The sequence below is a fragment of the Triplophysa rosa genome, linkage group LG2 (assembly GCF_024868665.1).
Source record: "Triplophysa rosa linkage group LG2, Trosa_1v2, whole genome shotgun sequence".
Classification (NCBI taxonomy): Eukaryota; Metazoa; Chordata; class Actinopteri; order Cypriniformes; family Nemacheilidae; genus Triplophysa; species Triplophysa rosa.
In genome coordinates this window covers 15,622,341-15,644,650 of record NC_079891.1, presented here as the reverse complement: position 1 = coordinate 15,644,650, position 22,310 = coordinate 15,622,341, and the positions used below count along the sequence as shown (strand labels likewise).

Sequence of the window (22,310 nt, the reverse complement as noted above, 5' to 3'; positions counted from 1 at the left end):
CGAAACTTAGAAAATTGTTAAGAAAAATAGCAGTTTATTTGAAAATCATGTCACTTTCTTGCAATTGAGTTTATTGTTTTCATTATCAAAGTGTTTATTTTCTTTCTCATTGTATATTTTTGTTCGTTTTTTAAAAGTTTGCGTTCATTCTTATTGGCACAAAAGGAATCCCATAAATCTCCACCATTTCTTAGAATGTGTCTATCTGACATGACACATACAAAGCAGGAATTTGTAAAATCTGCTTTTTTCCTGAAACAGAATTTAGTTTATGATTCAGAAGGCAAGTAAGGGCCTATTCACAACTTGAGCAAACAAGACTTTAAATCAAACAATGCATTCCTCCTAAGAACATTTTATTAGGTTGTTTTTTCCTTATAAACATTTGGTCATGTGCCTGAAGCTATTTTGGATAGGTGTGTGGAGTAGTATTTAGTATTTTGCCATTTGCAAGTAACATACTGTACTTCCTGCTGGCTCCAACGGCCACATCCATGTAGATGAGAACTATATATGGACCAAGTTTCACACATGTATGCTACATAGCCTGTTACAGGGGGTGCTACAGAGTCCTTCCAGAGACCTTCCAAACTGATGTGCCAACCTTTGCCCATTTTTCAGGCAACACATAAACTAGCCTAATCTTATTGTATACGTACTTTTATTTTGTTGGACACCAACTTTTAAGTGTGTTTAATTCATAAAACTGTTGTAAAATAAATTATTTCCAACACTTAACCACAAACACAGGCATTCATGAACACACACTTTCATACGGGCAATGTGAGAGCAAGTGAAGCTGAGAATTCAGCATTAGTCTCTCTCTCTCTGAATGAACGTGATGAACACATTGGCATTTCAACCCTTCAAACTGGCATTCACATAAAACAGAGTGACAGGACCGCCTCACTCATGCATACAGTCTCTAATAGTTAAATTCTCCCTCTCCGTCTTCCCATCTCTGTTCCAAACCATCCACACATCTTGCTATTCTCTGGTCTACACGCAGATAAATGGTGCTGTCAAAAATATATAGCCTGGCCTGACAGAAAATTGCTTAGCTCAGCTAAGCAACTGTCCCAAGACTTCACACAGTCAATCCTGACAGAATGATGGACTGAAAGAAAGCAGGCGAGAGTATCAGGCAGAGTTTGGGTACGGGTCTGCGCCAATAGAGCTTGTACGCCACATACACGAAACCAACCATGAAAGCCAGAACACCCACTCATGGAGTGCATTGATGGTGCACTAAATCACTGAAGTGATGGTCCTAATCACTAAAGCAGACCCACATTTCACACCCCCTTCAGTCCACATTGTTAAATTACACAAGTCTGCTGTAAAAAATGTACTGGCCCTGAACATGTGAAACACCAAGGATGTCAGAGTTAATTCGTCAAATGAACTTCATTAAATCTGTATTAATGTTCATTTCTTTTCATGCCCAATGACTTAACAGATATCTTATTTCTGAATCCAGCACAGATGGGACATGAACCAAAAGTAAACTTATTTGCACTCTTTGCATGATGGGACTTAAAGGGATAGTTCACCCAAAAACAAAATTTCTGTCATCATTTACTCACCCTCAGATTGTTTCAAACCTGTATACATGTATTGCTCTGATGAACACAAAGAAAGATATTGGGAAGAATGCCAGTAACCAAACAGATCTCACCCCCCCTCCATTGACTGCCATAGAAGGGGAAATAGATACTATGGTAGTCAATGGGGGGTGAGATCTGTTTTGTTACTGACATTCTTCGAAATATATTTCTTTGTTTTTAGCAGAACAAAGAAATGTATACAGGTTTGAAATAATACATTAAGTCAGTAAATTATGACAGAATTTTCATTTTTGGATGAACTGTCGCTTTAATGACTGTCAAAGCTTTGGTAATAAATATTGACAGCCCTGTGAGGCACATTAAGTATTTAATCTGAAAATCATCTACAAAACAGTCTCAAGTTACAATTGTTTCAAGCTCCAATTCTTAAAAGCTGATAGCTGCAGCTTTTCAGATAAGCAGAAGGAAGACCCTGCATCTCTCTTCAGCAAATATTGATTCTTTAAATGCATCCATACCAGATGGTAATGATTCAACTGCAGCAGCAGCTATAGCTGGCCTAAACTAAATCCTGCGCATCACAACAAGCTGCAAAACCTTCTCACATAAAATGTATTGATTACATTCCTGAGACAAAACACCATGTCTCGAGTCACGACCAGGATGATTCAGACGAATCCCTAGAAACCCTCAAAGCGAAAAGAGCAAGCTGTCTCTGTACCTAATCGTCTCTTCAAACATGACCTTTTCAGCATCAGACTGCCAGTGGTTAAATATTATCGTGACACCAAATCTTACAAACATGATGACTCCTTGTGTATTCATAAAAAATTAAATAAAAAGGTAAAGGAGTGAAACTGACATGAATTATAGAATTGGGGAGTAAATTAGGTTTCATTCGGATATTGGTTTCTTACATGTTGTGCAAGGGCAGAAATCATGGCGTTGTTTTGAGATGTTACCCTGATAGCACACATACATCTGGTTTACGTCTGCAAGACATCTACAATACATCGTTTGCTCATCTGCAATACGTCTCGGAGATGTCTGGATCTAGAAGATGTCTGTAAGATGTTTATGATTTAGAATGGATGTACAACAGCTCTTTCTAAGATATTTAGCAGATGCTTTTAAGCAGCAGATCTCCAGATCTTTAGCAGACGTATTACAGACGTTCAGACGTCTCCGAGACGTATTGCAGATGAGCAAACTATGTATTTAAGATGTCTTGCAGATGTAAATGCAGACGTCAAATCGACGTAAACCAGATGGATTGTGCTATCTGGGTATGGGGGAGGCTCTTCAGCAAACTTTATGAATTTATATGACTTTAATAGGTAGAGAAACAACAGAACGTCTGCAGTTTGTCTGTGTTTGTCAAGAGGTTTAAAACCTAATTCTACCTCTGCCACCTTCAACATACAGCCTAACAAAATGGTTTACAAACCTTTTTGTAAATATAAGGCCATGTTCACACTTGACTTCTTTTTTGACAAGAAAAAGTTGACAATGGTGCTTTTTTTTAAAACGCTGGCAGCGTTGTGGTTACACATAGCAGCTGGCAATGACTTCGAAGGCAACGTTTGTGCACGAAGGCAGCTCAGCTTCACAGGCAGCGTAACGTAAGTCTATTTGAAATATAAACAGAGAGCATTTTTGCAACAACCAATCACAAACTACAATACTAATTTCTCGCTAGAAATGCAATCAAAAGTTATTGAAAGTGACAATTAAACTTACATTTATACAATGTAAGTTGCACGTCTAGTTTTCAATCAGCCTAAAAGAACCCATGTAACTCCTCCTGATTTCACTTCACTGGCTGCCAGTTGCCGCCCGCATTCAGTTTAAATCTCTGACACTGGCCTTCAGAACGATAACAGCAAATTCGCCCATCTACCTTAACTCAGTGCTCCAGGTCTATATCTCTTCCTATATCTCTTCTTCGTCTGAAAATGAGCGACGCCTGGTTGTTCCATCACAGCGAGGCACCAAATCGCTTGCAAAAACCTTTACTTATTCGGTTCCCCTTTGGTGGAATGAACTACCAGCCTCCATTCGAACTGCAGCATCCTTCACAAGTTTAAAAAAACAGCTCAAAACATACCTGTTACGTATTTATTTGACTAACCAATAACTCTATATGTCTGTCTGTCTGTCAAAAAAAAAATTTGTTCATTCTCTCCTTTGCTTACTCCAGCTTTAATCCTCCTAGTAGCATGGCCTTGTAAACTAACGGTACTGTTTAGCGTGTTGACAAAATGTTTATATGCTCTCCTCCTTGTAAGTTGCTTTGGATAAAGGCGTCTGCCAAATGAATAATGTAAATGTAAATGTACAAAACTATGCTCCAACCGGCGTTTCAGCAGCCATTTTATTTTTTCTAGCTTGATCCTGGTCGAACCAATCACCTTCCTCGCATGTTGTTATGGAAATGACTGGTCTCGCTGCTTTGTCATTGGTTAGCTGTGAAAAAGGTGTTTTGAGTAGGGCGTCTTTTTCAGAAAAGTTGAACTTTTTTCAACTTCGAAAGACGTTCTGAGCTATAGAAAAAGGCACTGGCGTTTTTTTTTTGAAAACACGGTTTCTCCATAGAATTTCAATGTAAAACAGACGTTTGCAGCCTAAAAAATGAAGTCATATGTGAACACAGCCTAAAATCTCTGAGACAAAACAATAGGGAAAATGTTGCAGTTGGCTCGACAGAGCCTCGTTATTTTTTCTAGAAAAATCTCATTTTCAGTTCAGATTGACAACAAATGACATGCATAATGAATTGCATGCAGGCTGCAACAGAAAAGGGCATCCACGCATCATCTCAAGTATATGCAGGTTTAAGTGCGTGTGGGCATCTGACCTTGCTGCTGCACGCGCACCTGCGTACCAACCACGCAGCTCTACCGGAGTAGAGCTCCGTCTATATAATGTTTAAGTAAAGTACATTTACAACTAACGCAAACTGTTCTAACGTTCATGCAATACGCAAAACATGCCAATATGTAATAACCCCATGAAAAACCAATACTGCAGGTGTACATCGGGCTGAACGAGAAACCGCAATCTGAATCACTTACTCGCTGATTCTTTGTGTTGTTCATGTTTGGAGAGTCGCTCGAAGATCCGAGGAAAAGCGAACTCCGAAATCAGCGTGCGGTTACGCAATCCTATAAACAGTCCGTTCACAGCAGCCCTGACACTCTCAGGCATTCCTAAGCGATTAACGGGCCGGGACGTTTGTTCTGTCACGATGGTACAGGAAATGCTTGCCCGAGACTGGCGGTGTTTGACGCGGTCATCTGGCCGAGCTCATCTTCCAGCTGTCATCTCTCTAGCCGCACGGACTCTCTCTCTCTCTCTCTCTCTCCTGAGGGGGTCAAACGTGCTGCGGTGAGAGCCAACCAGTGTGGCTGGAGAGGGGGCGGCGATACTGACTTATCTTGGTTTACATAGCAGTCCAGCAACGAACCATGCGCCTGTGCGAAATTTTATAATAAAGTCGCAATTTTACCACAGAGCTGGCAGTCCACGCGCTGATGCACAGTGCTATAATCGTTCCTCTCGTCCGCTACAGGTACATCAGCTCTCTAGCAGCGAACGCTCGGAATAGCTCCTCGAGGTTCACATCAGCACCTCCGCTCGCTGGGTTAAACCAATTAAATCTTTATAAAGTAAAGAAAGCCCAAAGGGAAAAAGTTGCCAACGTGCCAGGATTAAAACATATGGATTCAAGGTGTGATTAAAGCAACAACAAAAAACTTTAAAATACTTTACAGTCACTATTGTTTCTCTACAAGTACCACTGGCTACAATGCTGGTTTTAATATAGGTTTTAATATAGTACATTTTAATAAATAATGCAGAGGTAATACTAATTTCAAAGCATTTTCTAAGTACCCTAGCAATTTATGAATATGGTAATCTTCATCGTGGTACATATAGCAAAGAACCAGCATTGTAGCATTGCTGTACAATTGCACCACTACAACGCTTTTTTGTAAAGGTTATGTAACAGTTAATACAATTTTAATGTACAATGGCATATAAGGTGAAACAGTTTCACTTTGGTTAATGAACTTGCAGATAAAAACATGGTAAACTGGCATAGTGAAAGACAACACAATGTCCAAGCATAAAAAAGTTCAATGTAACTTCCCTTAAAGGGATAGTTCACCCTAAAATTCTATCATTTACTCGCCCTCAGGTTGTTCCAAACATTGTATAAATTCCTTTGTTCTGATGAAGACAGAAAAACATATTTGGAAGAATGTCAGTAACCAAACAGATCTCATCCCCCATTTACTGCCATAGAAGTGAAAATAAATACTATATGGGAGTTAATGGGGGATGAGATCTGTTCGGTTACTGACATTCTTTCAAACACCTTCCTTTATGTTTAGCAGATCAAATAAATGTACAAAGGTTTGTAACAACATGAGGGTGAGTAAATGATGATAGAATTTTCATTTTTGAGTGAAATATCCCTTTAAGGGCATTTATTATTTATTAGATGCTTTCCAAACAGTAAACAACCCTGCAAAAATCACAATGTCACAGCAGGCCATGATTGTATAACCTGGTATAACACAGGTCAATACAACTTTGCCAATTCTGTCTTGTGTCACACAATCCCACATTAGCTGAATCACAAGCCCAGTGTGTGCTCTGGACAGACTGAAGCCAGGATTCATTAAACCACTTCAATCAGACAGCTAGTCCAGACAGCACAGCAGGTATTGCTTACCACGAGCCAGCAAAATTAAAAGCAATGCAAGCAGCTCTTTTATGGTACACAGGAGTGAACTTAATATTGTCATAAAGGGAAAAAAACTCCTTTTGTTCATTATTTGCATGATTAAGTAAAATATAATTGTTAAGCAAGGTAAAAAAGAATGAAACAAAAGCATGTCTTAATCATTCATTCAAACAGGAGATAGATTTAAAATTCAGTGTCCAAAGAAAAACTTCAATAGTTTCTTTATCCCTCCTTATTCCTACATGGAATATGTAAACATTGCACCACTAAACTAACAACAACATCATAAAAAACACACAAAGAAAACAAAGGATGATACATTTTAAATGACAGTGAAAGAAAGTTGCTGATAGGCTGCTTTAAAGGGCTGGTGCAACGGTGTTTCATGCATTCTGACTTCTTTACAATGTTAAACGTGCTGTCTTCTCATGCTTAACATGGTCAACTTGTCAAAAAACGAGTTGGGTGTATTACGTAGTATTTCTGTGCTCGATACACTCCCCCAGCGATCGTACAGGTTTCGGAATTTTTTTTTCCGAACATATAAAACTGTTTCGTAACAAGTTTTCTTAGTCCCTTATTGGACAATTCTCCCGGAAAAGCATGCGGCACGCCAACGCGGCAGCAAGGAGAGCAGGAGAAGGAGCATGCACAGATGTCACTTTCACTTGTGTGCAGGAGAGAGAGAGAGAGAGAGAGAGAGAACATACGTTCGCGAAGTTCAGGTGTTTGTTTGTACACTGCATTTGGGTGATAAATGTTATATAAATGGTGGATATAACGCTGGATTTGGAGATGGTTTGAAACTGATATATGGAGCCGTCTCAGCGCTAAAAGATGCCGGACATGAACCGCATGTGGTGAGTGAAACTGATGTCTGTGTTTTGTTGGTAATGGGTGCGCACGTGCTTTAGTTCAGCCTACCCCTCCCCCCGCACGCGCCGTATGCTTTCGGAAATAATCGCACAGCTGTATCTATCTTTTATAAATGTGATCAAACTAAATACTCTTCGAAGATACAAAGTATGCAATACTACTCTATAGGTACTCAAGATTAATATGAGATTGGCAGAAACCACGTGTGTTAGGGCTGCTTTAAAGGAGAGCTGGATGAAAAAGGGAAAGACAAGGGAAAGATGGAAATAGTGAAAAAGGAAAAAGGGAGTTACAACAGGGAATTGTCTTTCACAAATCAATGAACAATATGAGAAACAAGCAGAGATAAAAGAAAAGCTTAATAGAAAGAATTTGACCTGACACATCCTCAGGAAATGAACTGTATGTGCCTGCAGGCTGTTACATATACCTCAACACCCATGTGGACACACATATCCCGCAGTTATGGAATAGTTTCATCCGAATCCAAAGATCCTCATCATGCAGTAACAAGATCTATTCAACAACAGCTGCACTAACTGCGGCACGCAATATTATTGGTCACAGGGAGAAAGAGAATGTGTCGGGTCAGAGACAACACATCATGGAGTAAAATTAGCCTAGAACTAATGTGTGCATGTGTATTTATGAAGTGAACAAAAAGAAGGAAAGACATGATGATAGAAAACAGTATTTGTGAGCATACAGTAATGATCCAGATGCAGATAAAGTACCAGAGGCGGGTGCATAAGGTCAGAGGTCACATAATAGCCTGCTGGAATACAGAAAGAAAACACCACAGCACATCCTACTCAACCAATTAAAAGCATCACTGCTGCTGAGATAAAAAAAGATCAATTAAACACTTCATTTGGCCAGTTGTACTTCTGAAAGTCTTTTTAAACATATCTAAAATAAACAGACGTAAAGATATGATGCTTTTAAATAAATCACTAAATGTTCTAACTTAGTCCAGAGTTCATTAGGTTAGGTTTTTGGCTTTTTTAAACAACAATTAAAGGATTGCTATTTCCAATTTCTATCATACTTACTTTCTCATAGGTGGTGGGGGAATTCTTTCCAAGCATACAAAATCTTGCTTCCTATCTGAGGCGTGTTGACCTAGTCTCTGGAGTTTGTTTCCTTCCTCACCGTGACCGTACACAGCATATCCAAAACAGTGCCTCTGCGTCTTTCTCCTGCCAAGTTTTGACCGGTTATGTCACAGATGCATTGTGCAGCATGTCGCTTGGCAGGTTTGTAATAATATCTTTAAAGTCGGATAGAAATGTATAGCTACCATTTCCAGGTTTAGAAAAGGTCATCCATGAGACAGATAATGAGTAACATGTTTTCTAAGTTGACCACATACCACAACACAAGATGTTTAAAATCTTAATGCCTCGAAAGGGAAAAAGTATATCCTATAGTGGTAATATGTTCTCATAAAGTTTAGCAATATACAACCATACCATCCTCAAAGGTCAAGTGTGTAATTATTTGCAGGATCTATTGACAGAAATGCAAATATAATATACATAACGATGTGTTCAGAGGTGTATAAAGACCTTACATAATGAAGCGTTATGTTTTTTTACCTTAGAATGAGCTATTTCTATCTACATATGCCACGGGTCTCCTTGAATAGAATTCACCATGTTTTGTCAGCCTCTGTAGTGCTTCGAAGGGGAGGGTGGAGTGGTGGTTGCAATTTGCAACCTCAACGCTATATGCCGCTAGATTTTACTGACTTGTCTTTTAAAGTGGTCGTAACTCAGACATTGCCAACAAAACACAGACATATGGACTCAGTTTCATTTACCGCGTGCGGTTCATGTCCGGCATCTTTTAGCGCTGGGACCGCTCCATCTATCAGTTTCAAACGATCTCCAAATCCAGCTTTATATGCACCATTTATATAACATCCATCACTGAAATGCCGTGAACAAGCAAACACACCTCAACATCTCTCACTATCGTAAGAGTAACTAGCTGCAGGCCCACAGCGCAGCCAATCTTGATGGTAAGCGGGTCTTCCTCGCTCGGCGGCTGACGCGTGGGCTGGTTATTTCTTTCACCTTGCCGTGGGTGTGCTTTTCCGGGAGAATTTCCCAATAAGGGACTAAGAAAAGTTGTTACGTAACGGTTTTTCATGTTTAAAAAAAAACGTTCAGAAACCTATACGAACCTTGGGGAAGTGTATCAGGCACAGAAATACTACGTAATAAGTCCAACTCGTTTTTTGACTAGCTGACCATGTCAAGCATGAGAAGCACGTTTAACATTGTAAAGAAGTCAGAATGCATGAAACACCATTGCACATACCCTTTAATTCAACTATATATATACAACACACACCATTGCTGCGTCCAAAATTGCATACTGTGACAGTACGTACTGAATGTGAATATGTACCTACCTATCGGCCGTTAAAACAGTACGTTCTATATAGTATGAGTGTGAGTACTATGAATACATTTCGGACATACTGCATCCGCCATGTTTTATGGTCATGTGACCCGTATGCTCTTTGACATATGACGTATTAACAACATCCTACATGTGAGCGTTGATAAAAACATAATTTAGTCACGAGAAATTCATTTATTGGTACTTACTTACATTAAAAACGGACGTTTGCCTTAAAGTTTTCCACTATATTTATTTGATTTACTTTTGAAATTTGACCGTTGCTCAGCTCCCGTGGCATCATGGGATAGAAAAGTGTCCATCCGATCCACACTCACGAATCTCGGCGGAAGTAGTAGACCATCCGGGTATTTCTCGCCTACTGCTTTTTGCATACTGAGATTTCGGACATACTACTCATGACTCATACTCATTTTCGCCTAATATATAGTATGGAAGTAGGTCCACATTTACAGTATGTGGCTCTAATAAAAAATTAATTAGTTCACTTTATTTGCTGACAATTTTTATATTTCTCTTGATTACATTTTATATGAAGTAAACACTGTACACATAGCAGTTATAAATCACATATTTCTCTCAGAAAACCATCTGTCTCTTAAAAGCACTATAAAATATACTGTATAGCGCTGAACCCACCAGCTGATAATAGTGGCGTTAAATCAGTGGATTTACTAAAAGGCTTTTAGAAGTATTGATTTTTGCATTATGGCAACAGATCCACAACAACATGATGATTGAAAGCTGAAAATTGATTTTAATGACAAAGTCTACCAGCAGTACATTCCTCAAAAGCAAAGGAATTACATGGCGAATCAAAAAAGTTGTGCGAAAGCCGCTGTGTTCTGTCTATTGAAGTACAACAGGAAAACATTTGCGGATAATTACGGTTGCAACATCAGATATTTAGAAAAGGCAAGAATCAATGACAGTAGCCACTGGAAAAAAACAACACAACACAACACTGCCATTTGGATTGTTAAAGAATGGGTTAATCTATAGGGATGATGTCAGCTCATTCTTAAAACAAGCCATCTCTCAGCCAATGGGGGACAAAGCAGGAGTCCTGTATCATGCTGCTGAGGTAAACAGGATTAACCTGTAGGATTCGCTACAGCAACAAGATTACGTGTATGTGTGTAGTCTTCACAAAAGCACAGCCAATTTTATCCCATTGCTTATCGACTGAGACACATTTTGATCTAAGCAACTGATCAGAAAGCAGATTTAATATTAAAGAGATTTAACATCTAACTTGTATTTATAGTAGCTGATACTACTGTAATCTTTCAGAGCTGACCACTAGTAAACAAAGTCTCATAACCGGACTCAAGTGTATAGTAAAGATCCTACCTAAAGCACTCTCATAAAAGCTTCCATTAAAATCTAACGGATATGATGATACCATAATGCACCCCTAAATCAAACTTGTGTCATCATCACAAAAGATGCAAACATAGATTCAAACATAGCATCTCTGTATGGCTTCTTTGCTTCAGCCCACTTTTTAAAAATTAAAAAAATGACCTTCACCCCTCTCCAGCTAAATCATGAACTATGAGAATGACATAACTACACATTGCTACAGGTATAAACCTCTCAGATGCATCCCAGAGAAATATTTAAATTGAAAATTCAAGTATATTGGGGATGAAATTGTCCAGTTATAGCAAGGCAGTGTGTAATGTAGTATGAGATGCATTTTACTAAACGGTGTGTAAACAGTGCCCGAGTCTCTTGATACACTGCAACTACACACCAGCACTTTTCATTGGCCTGCATGGAGCTCAGCAGTGGCTGCTACACAGAGTAGCAGTTAGATCGATGGAGCTGGAGGCTGACACTGCTTAACAGTGTGCATGAGATAAAAATCTATTTTCTCCAGTGGAGCTATAAATCTAAAGGAAAGGTACGATGATGATGCAAGCACAGAACATTGGCTCATTTATTTTGCAGGTACTGACAGACGCCTGAACACTAGATCATACAAAGGTGCCGTTCCACTGCAGGGAGGTTAAAGGAGGAGAGATTTGAAATGAAGGCTTTGCGAAACTGGGGAGCAGGTCAGGGTTTTGCAATGAGGACATAAATCTCATTTCAAAGAGCAATATAATGTGATCAAATACATGGGCTGTAGCACCGCATAACATATTTTGTATTGCTCTGTGGAAACTAGGGATGCACCGAATGTTCGGCCACCGAAAATGTTCGGCCCAATATAGCAAAAAACGCAAGTTCGGTGTTCGGCCGAATATTGAAGTGGCCGAATATGTGAAGTGGCCGAATAAATTTTACTGAACATGACTCGTGATACGATCAAGCAGCAACCAGCGCAGAAAGAGAGAGAGAGAGAGAGAGAGAGAGAGAGAGAGAAACGCGTGCGCTTTATTACTGCCGCAAACATTTTGGCAGCGTGTGTGTGTGTGTGTGCATGTGGAGCATTTTAAAGTGTCAGAGAAAGACACAGCACGGGACTTGCCGCACGGAAGTAAATTTCCGAATGAAAGCGTCTTTACCGGTCGGTAACTTTACTTCAGACGGAAGCGGGCTGTCTGACAGTAGCCCCGCCACTCGCGACATCCTTTGACATCGTACAGTCGTCGCGTGCACACAGTTCCCTGTACTAAACAACTTGTCAAAGTATGTTCTGTGCATCCCGGCCACGAGTGCACCTTCTGAGAGAACAGTCAGCTTTTGTGGGCGGAGTTTGGAGGAGAGACGTGAACTGAAATTGTTGTCAGTCAGCATCAGTCAGAATTGCTTGCATTGGATGTTTTTTTTTCTCAAATCATTTTGCAATGTAGCCTATAATAATCCAACAATTTTAGTTTATTCGTATTTTTAGCTTATAGCCTAATGTGGAATGACACTTTTTAATGAACTGTTTTGTTGTAGGGGTAGAGTAACTTACATTACATTCTTTCAGCAGTCAGTTATAGGCCTAATTAATATAGGCTATTCATGAAGGGAGAGGGCTCAATTTTTTGTTTGAATTTACTTTGTTTTGCTCAATTTTATATTAAGTTGTATTGTATTTTATTCAAAAGCAAGACAAATTATAAAAAGCACATTTTGACTATTCAATTCAATGCACTATTTGTGCAATAGTGAAAAAAATGGCTTAATAAATAGAAGAAATGCAAAAAAACATGTTCGGTGTGTTTCACATCATGTTCAGCTTCGGCTAAGAATTTTCGTTTCGGTGCATCCCTAGTGGAAACACAAAATGACCTGTTGAAAAGGTCAAAGCACAGCTTTTGTGTGCTTTTGTAAAACTTGATTTTACAACTCGCATTACACTTCTGTTTATTATGTTTGTACAGCACTTTGGGCAACCTTGGGACAACAGTTCTTGGACCCCATTGACTACCACAGTAGGAAAAATTACTCTGTTCTGTTGAACACAAAAGAAGATATTTTGAAGAATGTAGGACAGCAAACAGTTCTGGGGCACTTTTGACTACCATTGTAATTTTTCCTACTATGGCAGTCAATGGGGTCCAAGAACTGTTTGGTTACAAGCATTCGTCCAATTATCTTTCTCTGTGTTCAACCAAACAAAGAAACTTATACATATTTGGAACAACTAGAGAGTGAGTACTTCATGAAAGAATTTTCATTTTTGGATGAACTAAAACTAAACTAAACTACAATATAGCCATAATAACACTACGTTCAGTGAACAGAATCCTGGAGTTGCACTTCCCTTGACTGCTAAATCTGTTTTACCCCCCTCAACATTAAAAGTACACTGACAGCCCTGAAAAAGCAGGGTTCTATTGTGAGCTGAAAATGAGCGATAAATCCAACATGAACATCCAGACAGGTCACACATCATCTTTAGTTCTCGCAGAAACCACAGAGCAGAAAGTACCAGAGAGATGAGGGTTCCTCTTCGGCGCTATCAGATAAGCTAAGCACCTCACACTTCCACAGTTATATCCCTGGAGGCCAGCCAGATGGTGCCTTTCAAACCGCGCTAGGGATGAACAAACAGCATAAAGTACATTATCTCATGCATGTTGATTGAATCCATTGTGAAGCAACAGCCCTAAACTGCAACCCATTCTTTGGAGGATGGAGGTGCAGTGGTTTGTGAATACTGGTGTTAAAATGACCCGCATGTATCCATACACCCTTCTGTCCAACCCAAGACTCAATTCAATTACACGGACAGGCAGGCAGCATGAGGGGTCACTGTACAAACCCATTCACTATTGCCCAGCTGAGAATCTGAAAAAAAAAAGCGTTTATATCTACCAGAGCATAAACCTTTTGGCTTTGGGTGGTGGGTAATTAAATTACAGAGAGAGGTTTGTCTCGAGCATGAAGTCGGTTTGTGTATTTTGGATGTCTTTCAACAAGAAAAGCAGCTGACTGGTCACTGGTTTCCCACCCAGATCCAGTTTGTATTGATATTATGAACCAAACTATGAGACCAGGGCTGCGTTTCCCAATAACGTTGTCTCTTAGCGCACTACGAAGACTCTAAAGGTACACCTTAACTCAATTTATAGGCGTGTTCCCCTAACTATACCTTTTGAGGTTACTTAAGGTAAACCTTCTTAAGTGCGACGTTAGCAGGTGCTATCCATGGCAGTGGTGCTGAATAGGTTGATATGCCTCGAGAATCGATTGTTCGCTAGGGATGTTCCGATACCCTTTTTACCTTCCCGATACCGATTCCGATACCTGGGCTCAGGGTATCAGCCGATACCGAGTACTGATCCGATACCAGGGTGTGTATCTGTATACAGCTGTATATACTAGCCCTGTGTGAATTGATATAATTATTTTATGGTGTGCTTTAGACTTATCCCTTAATAAAACATGAACAAATACATACAGTAAATTAGAGAGTATTTTTATTATCTGACAGACATTTGACAGTAATATTATTTATTTTTCTTAAGTCACAGTTTTACTGGCTGGTTGGTCCACTCTGAAATACAGCCAAACAGTGCTAGCACTGGGGGTGGGCATTTTTCAATAATTTCATATTAGAATATTTGAGCTCATAAAAACGAATATTCGTTTATTTAAATTAAGTGAAAAAATACGCAATTTGTTTCGTTTTTATTTAGTCACAATTTCACATCAAGCTTATAACTATCATTAAATATTCATAATGCACTAATATTAGATCCTGTATATAGGGTTTTTAATGTTGAAAAGATTAGCAACGTTGGAAAAAAATAGAAAACTACATAAAAACTGCATTTAAACCTGCGCGAAGCGAAATCATACAAAAACCAAACATATAAAACAAAACGCATATTGAAAGTCTGTGATATATGGTTATCTTGTTTATTTTGTTTAACATGTTCTTGATAAGAAAAACAAGCATAATACAGTAGGTTTATTTTACTCTTGAAAGTCTGTTCAACAAGCCGACAGTTTACAAGCCGACAGCGGAGAATGTGAATAATGCGTTGCGTTGCTCTTCTCTAACTCCTGGTAACAAAACCCAGATCTGACAAGAATATCTGGCTTTATTGTTTATAATGTTGATAATAAATAAAGAAAACAGGCTTCTTGATACCTCCATACTGACTGTTAATTGATCCTAAAAACAAAGACGAGCCATTTTAGTGCTTTTTGTTTATTACGTGACCGGCATTTGAGGAAGAATGACTAATTCTGCTGATCACCACCGCAAATATTGTTTTCTTTGTCGTTTCATGGTCAGTGTCTGTCTTGTTTAGCTTTGCATTGCATTAACATCAATAAGTAAATTCAACTAAGCCTAACTAAAAAATTTCAACGCGTTTTAAAACAAACACCGGTGCGGATTTATTTACAGGCTATAACTTGAAGGCGACGACCCTGAAGTTCTTAGGAGGAAAATGCAGGCTTTAGGTATGGACAAAAGGTACCCGTCTTATGCTAAGGCCAAATTTATTAACATTAGTTGCAGTGAAATGTACATTTTAATGTTTAAAGTATTGAAATCAGCATTAGTTAGCCCAACATATTTCTAACGAACAAACAACCGCTCCGAAAAAGTCATGGTAATAAATAAATGAATCATCGAATCATTTAATATTACGTTGGTATTTTTATACCAACTTATATATAAGTAATGTAACGTTAACGAATTCTGTGGCTCACCAGTTTTTAAAACAATTTTGGTGATGTGAGCTGAACATAACACGCGATCCGTCAGGCCGTCCTGTGTGAACTTAAAATATTTAAACTAGCTTGCGATCTGACTGTAGAAAGATTTAGGACACATGCAAATTATTTTTTATATTTTCTGTACATTATAAAGTCATTATAGATGAAGTGAAGAAGCGTTAAATAAGACAAGACAATTCTAAACCTGTGGTGATGATGCAGTTTTTTTTAAATGAAAAATAAAAATATTCAAATAGCATTTTTAATTTTCTAATAATTATTGCGGATCGAATATTCGTGCATGTCCCTAGCACATTTTCATTTCTTCTTCACAGCACAACTTTCCATTTGCAGCGTTAAGCAAAGCTAGCGGGCATAACTAGGTCCTGTTTAAGAAATTGGTATCGGATCGGTACATGGATTCAAGTACTCGCCGATTCCGATACCAGAATTTTATGTGGTATCGGTGGAATTTCCGGTATCGGAACAACCCTATTGTTTGCTGTACCTTGCGTTATAGAGTGGGTAAAGTATTGAGAAAACAATGTTTATTATAAAGAAACGCTTTAGAAATAGTAGAAATTGCATTTATCAGGGCTCACTGAAATAGTATAAATAAAGAAAGAAATATGCGTGTGTGTGTGTGTGTGCGTTCATGTTTTTATATCCCGGTGGGGACCTAAACCTGAATGCATACCAACACATGGGGACTCGTGTCACCGTGGGGACCAAAACTGAGGTCCCCATGGGCAAAAAAGCTAATAAATTGTACAGAACAATATTTTTTAAAAATCTAAAAATGCAAAAAGTTTTCTATGATCTTTAGGTTTAGGGGTTGGGTTAGGGGTAGGGGATAAAATATACATTTTGTACAGTATAAAAAACATTACGCCTATGGACTGTCCCCATGGAGATAATAAACCAGACATGTGCGCGTGTGTGTGTGTGTGTACTCTATGTATTTATAATTTTGCAAGTGTCCGATCCCGCACCCTCACGGCCATACGTTTTCTGCGTTAACCAGCTACATTAACTGGCTGTTTGGCTTCGCTTGTTTTTGAAAGGGTCATTTATATTTCTTATAGTTTGCCATCGTGTGTTAATGTTCTCCACGATCTGTGTTGATTCACATTATTGGCATAAATCACTCATTTGTGTATAGGGATAAGTGTCCCATCCAGAATGCCAATCACTCGCGGGACACCCGCAATGGCATGGAAGCCTTGATGTGCCTCCATCACGTCGTACCTGGCGAATGTAATCGGTGGCATGACGGAGCAGGATGTTTGTCACTGAGTGAACGCACCGCCACACCGAGGTCTTTCTCAGCCCATATTCATCCCCAAACACCTCCAGAAAACTCCCCACGGCATAAAATGAAGAATTGCCATGCAGCAGCTGATTTTCGGGGATGAGGGGGTAGCTCCCTCGAGTTTGTCTCGACAAAGTTGGGCCAACAAGATGCAAGAGCTGCAGAATTTGCTCCCGTCGCAGGCTAAATTTGTGTAGAATTTTCTCTTCTGACATGGTAGCCAGGGGACTAAAATGTTCTCTAATGAAATTGTGCAAATACACTAACTGGCTCCGCGGACGGCGCCGTCTTTGATTTAAGACAACTATTCGCTGTCTCGCTGCCATAGTTTGACCAAACTCCCCATAACATTCATTCCCTTTATATAGACTACGCCTTTCCTGTCAAATGGTTTGTCAGCTGATGTGCCTTGGGATAATAGGCTGTAATTAAAAACGCTAACAACCATCAGTGTATGACAATTTTATTCATGAAAACACTTCAATAGCCTACACTGAGTGTATTAAACCAGAGTATTTTATTTGTAAAATTAAAACTAAGTTAAAGTAAAAAATGTAAATGTAATACTAAATAGAATTTTATATTAAATTATTATATTAAATTTTATATGTGAAATTAAACTGCGATGTAGAAAAGCTTTTTGCATATCGGTATGAACCATCAAAGGCGATAAGGTATAGCTAAGAGCGGTCCAGACCAACCTTATACGAAAGTATGACTTACAGAAGGTATACTTAACTAAGAAGGTTTCGGGAAACACGTATTAACCATAAGGTACAGTTTAAGGAATAACTTAAGAACGACATAGTGTTAAGAAGGTTTTGGGAAATGCAGCCCAGAACATTTTTTAAAATTCTGCTGGCGTACACAAATACATCAAGGAAACAAATTTTGTATAGTGGTCGTTTTCCACAAACACACTGAGGTGAAATCTGATAAAATGCAACACAAAGCCACTGTGTATTTTTTTTATTGTTGTCTGTAACAGATTGTGGAAGGGTCCGCAAGGCAACATGTGGGTGGTGCTATATGATATATTGATATGGCTTGTCATAATGAAAAATATAGGCATTGAATATAGAAGAATTTTTCCATGTGTGAAAATATACGACCATTAACTAAACCGAGACAAGGCAGAATCTAGAATGCCTGAGCAGGGCAGGAAAGACTTTGGAGGTTTTAAAGTATATGGCCAGGGTGAAAGCTTTGCTGTCTCCTCTAACAAACTGCGTTCTAGGTGGTGTTTTCCAAAGGAAGCTGGCTCGAGTCAAGGCATTTGGCTGGCTCCTGCACACAGAGTGTCCATTCAACCCTGTTCCTGACTGCACCAAGGCCCGGGCCGGAGGCGAAAGCTGTTCTGAGGCGTGGGTGCCCAACTACAATGCCCTCTTTCACTACCAGTCGGTGCCCTCCTCCCGATACCCCACCCTGCCTGAGGAGCATGAGCAAAATGCCAGAGCCTAGCAGATACATGATGAAAAGTCATGAAAAGCAGTGACAGCATGTTCCTTAGAAATACAGAATATCATCCCTGTTGAAAAAAACAGCATATGCTGGTTAGGTATGTTTTGAAGCATGGTAGCTGGTTTGAGCTGGTTTAAGCTGGTTATGTGCTGGTCCTTAGCTGGTTATGAGCTGGACCTGAGCTAGGAGCTAGCTGCATACAGTAGTGGTCAAAAGTCTACTCTCGCTCTATTTCTTAGCATAAACCAATAAAGACTTCTGTTAGTGTTTAACACCACGAATTTTGAAACCTCAAAGTCCATGACAAAACTACTTAAACAATTCTCCAGCTGAACTAACGGTATGAAAGGAAACCCTTGCTCTGCTATTTTACTATGGATGAATAGGCAAACAACTGAGTAAATGGCTCTGGCATGCGCACATTGATGACCTCTAACCTTCTGAACCCTGAAGTCACGTTGGCTCAGGCTCATCATTTGAGTTCATTTATCTCAACAAACAGCTAAACTAAGCTCAGCATTTCAAGGTCATTTTTGAGTAATGTCTGGTAGATCATTGTGAGTAATGTCTGGTGGGTCATCCTGTGGTGTTGTGACATTTCACGACCCACATTATGTAATTAACAAGTTGTTTGGAAGGTATCTAGAGACAACACTTTTCCTGTTGCCCACAACCGAGACAAACACGGCACCTGAACCTGCTCGATTGTGGAGATCATTTGAAGCAGATTCAGGTCACGCTGGGGTTCTGGGTTAGGCGAGAGGTCTGCCTTTTCCCAAGCATTTCAACATTCTCATGGCTGGAGTTCAAAGACCCACAGGAGATTATGGGTGGAGGCCAGAGTTATGAGGTTAATTTTACTTGCACAATAAGGTTCAATACCGTTTCTGTAGGAGTAGAGGATAGTTTTATTTTAAGATTTCATTAGGCAACATACCATAAAAATACCACAGGCTGCAGGGCTCACCCACAAAGACAACACTGATCTACCTGAGGGGAGGAGGAACCCTGGTAAATATACTGCTGTGTGAGGGTATTAAAAGATCCCCGTATGAACAGAACTACTGGGCCCTTAAACATAAGAAATGTTCAGTTTGTGTTACTGGTTTGTTCCAAAGCAGAGAAGACACGGAACTGGCGAGATACAAAGATCACATTGTTGCTCTATTATCATAACGCCCTTGAGCACATCTGTGGGACTGTCACCTGAAACAAATGCACACTTCTTTGATAAACGGCAAATAATGAATCATGCATCATATTTCTTTGGAAACATCTAGATTCTATATAGGATTTCATGACACAATGAAACGTTACTTTAACGTTATGGAAAAAAGTAGCAACAACATTCTTCAAAACACCTCCTTGTTTTTCACAGAGGAAAGAACGTTGAACAAGAAACAACTAAGATTTGTATTTTTACAAATCACTTTAGACTTTACGTGTCTACCATCACTAGCCAAGCAAAACTAATTATAGAGAAAGTGACCAAATGACCCAGCACTCTTCATGCAGAAACCCCAGAGGGCAAGCAACAACACTGAACGCAGCCTGAGGGAGCAATCACTCCTCACGCATGCATTCCCATACCTACAGCATGCTATTATATGTGTGGTCAGGCAGTGTGGGTTGTGTGGCTAGCAGAGATGACATCATACCAGCCAATCACTCAGATGAAGCTCAGCTATTTCCTGTTCCCATCACCCATCACAACAAACAGGCTGTGAATTTCAGCAACAAAAGGCTCTGACGACACCAGAGGGAGACAGGGGAGATTTTAGGAGAGACACAGACATTGTAAAGGAAGGACACAGAGGGAAATGTTTATGCAGCAGAGCCAAGAATATGGTCACCTTCGGTTTGAAATGGACTAGTTAAAACTTGAAAGGCTGACTGCAACGGTACTGAATGCAAACAGCAGTCCTCAATCAGAAAAAAAACAGATTCCTGCCTGTGCAGCACTGAAATGTGCAAAATTTGCTAAACAAAATAATTTATTTGGTCAGAGAGCCCAGACCGATTTTACTCTTCATATTAATCTTTATAATAACACCATATGACCCCAATGCCATTACCTCTTGCTGTCATCCAAGAATAATTGAGGTTGTAAAATGTATATGTTAAAAACATATAGTGCACTACTATGCATTTCAAACATTTAGACATAAGTAGTCAACATATAGCAAATGGGGACTGGTGGGTGGGTTGGGTGAAGGGTTATGGAGCAAGTCTGTGCTATTTTAAAATGTTGGTCTTTATAGTGTACATATGCATACAGACGTCTTTTGGTTTTTATTTTTTGGTATATAGCACCATATCATCAAAATTCATGTCTCGGGACCCCTGTTTTCAATTCCATCCATTGCTTTCAGCCTATGGGGTTGGAATGCAATGAATGCACCTTTATTCTCTCAAAATATTATTGTCTCAGATTGACAATTACCATACAGTTAACATAAATGCTGTACTGTTGCGATGAGAAACAAACGTTGAGGCTGAGCCCCTTCAAAAAACGAATGCAGGTATTTTACTACATTGAACATTTATAATACAGACCCACTGTGTGTGTTAAGATACACTAGATTACACTGGCTCCAAACAGAACAGTGAACATTTTTATATATTTGGGGGAAAATGACAGTCATCTCTCGAGCTGAACATCATGAATGAGTTTTTCTTCTCTTCATGCAGCAGTAAACAAGCCTCGATCTCAATAGGAGCTCTTTTAAATTCACACTGCCAGGAAACTTATTGACTTTGGAGAACTCAAATTCTGAGGTGCACGACCATGAGGGATTAAAATGCACTAGGAATCCATGCAGAATGTCCTTCAGCTCAAAACAGGCGCCTGCAAGTCCTTTTATTATCTCATGGGAATGCAGATGTAGAATTCAAATTTAGGGTCACAGTAAAGAAAACCTAAGCAGTCCTTCTGCTTTTAGTTGTCGGGCTACCTGAGAAGCCAACAGCGAGGTGCGATCTCAACATGGTCTGTGAGACGAGGCTAGAGGCCAGTTTCGCAGCTCAGCGATGGGCTGAAACAGTGTTGAAACACTGAATGTCATTCAATGAAATATTGAGCATGCATAACACACAACAGCTGCAAGACAACAGAGGCAAACTCCACTTCTTAACCAAGGGAGGTAAAAAACTAAGCTATTTGATATGTACTTTGGTATTTCTAGTATAGTTTGTCACGTCCCTCCTGCTGCTAATAATAAATCTGAAATTTACACCACAAACCATTGCCTCCTTAGTAAATCAGGAATGAGGGGTATCTGCTGTAGCGTGCTGATGGCAGTGTTTTTTCTGCACTGTTCATAACCTGGGTTACAAAACACGGTATCATTACGTTAACACTGATGATATCAAATGAGGAATTGTTTCCAAAGATAAGGCCTGCCAAGTAAAGTCTCTGCAGAGGTGTCTCTTGCAAAATAACTTCTTGTAAATTTGTAGGTTTTTTTCCTATTGGTATTTATTAATCAAGGCATAGAACACCAAAGTTACGAACCACGAGCGAAGTCAAACACACATTTTCATCCTATGAGACACCAGATGAGGGTGACTGCAGCTGCTGACCAAGACCACTAGAAATACTATATCTCTGTTTTAAGGTTACTGCATTTCCAACCGTATATTAAAATATTCAAAAACAATAGCATATAGGACATATCTCTCACAGAGCTTAACTAGACTACAGGGTGCTTACAAATGACAAGTGTCTGAGAATGACCACATAGAATGGCTTTCATATTTCTTATAAAAGCATTTACATTTAACTCAAGTA

The 22,310-nt window shown here is 39.3% G+C and overlaps 1 protein-coding gene across 4 annotated transcripts in view; it reads right to left on the bottom strand.

Annotated features, from left to right (window-relative positions):
* rtkna (rhotekin a) overlaps window positions 1–22,310 on the bottom strand; it is a 79,478-nt gene that overhangs the window by 39,221 nt on the left and 17,947 nt on the right. Inside the window, exon 1 of one of the 4 annotated variants that reach the window (XM_057328165.1) lies at window positions 4,643–5,078. The exons of the other annotated variants lie outside the window; for them this stretch is intronic. Coding sequence (XP_057184148.1) covers window positions 4,643–4,666 — 24 coding nt within the window. The 5' untranslated portion in view covers window positions 4,667–5,078. Of the gene's footprint in view, window positions 1–4,642; window positions 5,079–22,310 lie in introns of those variants that run through there. 4 annotated transcript variants of the gene reach the window in all.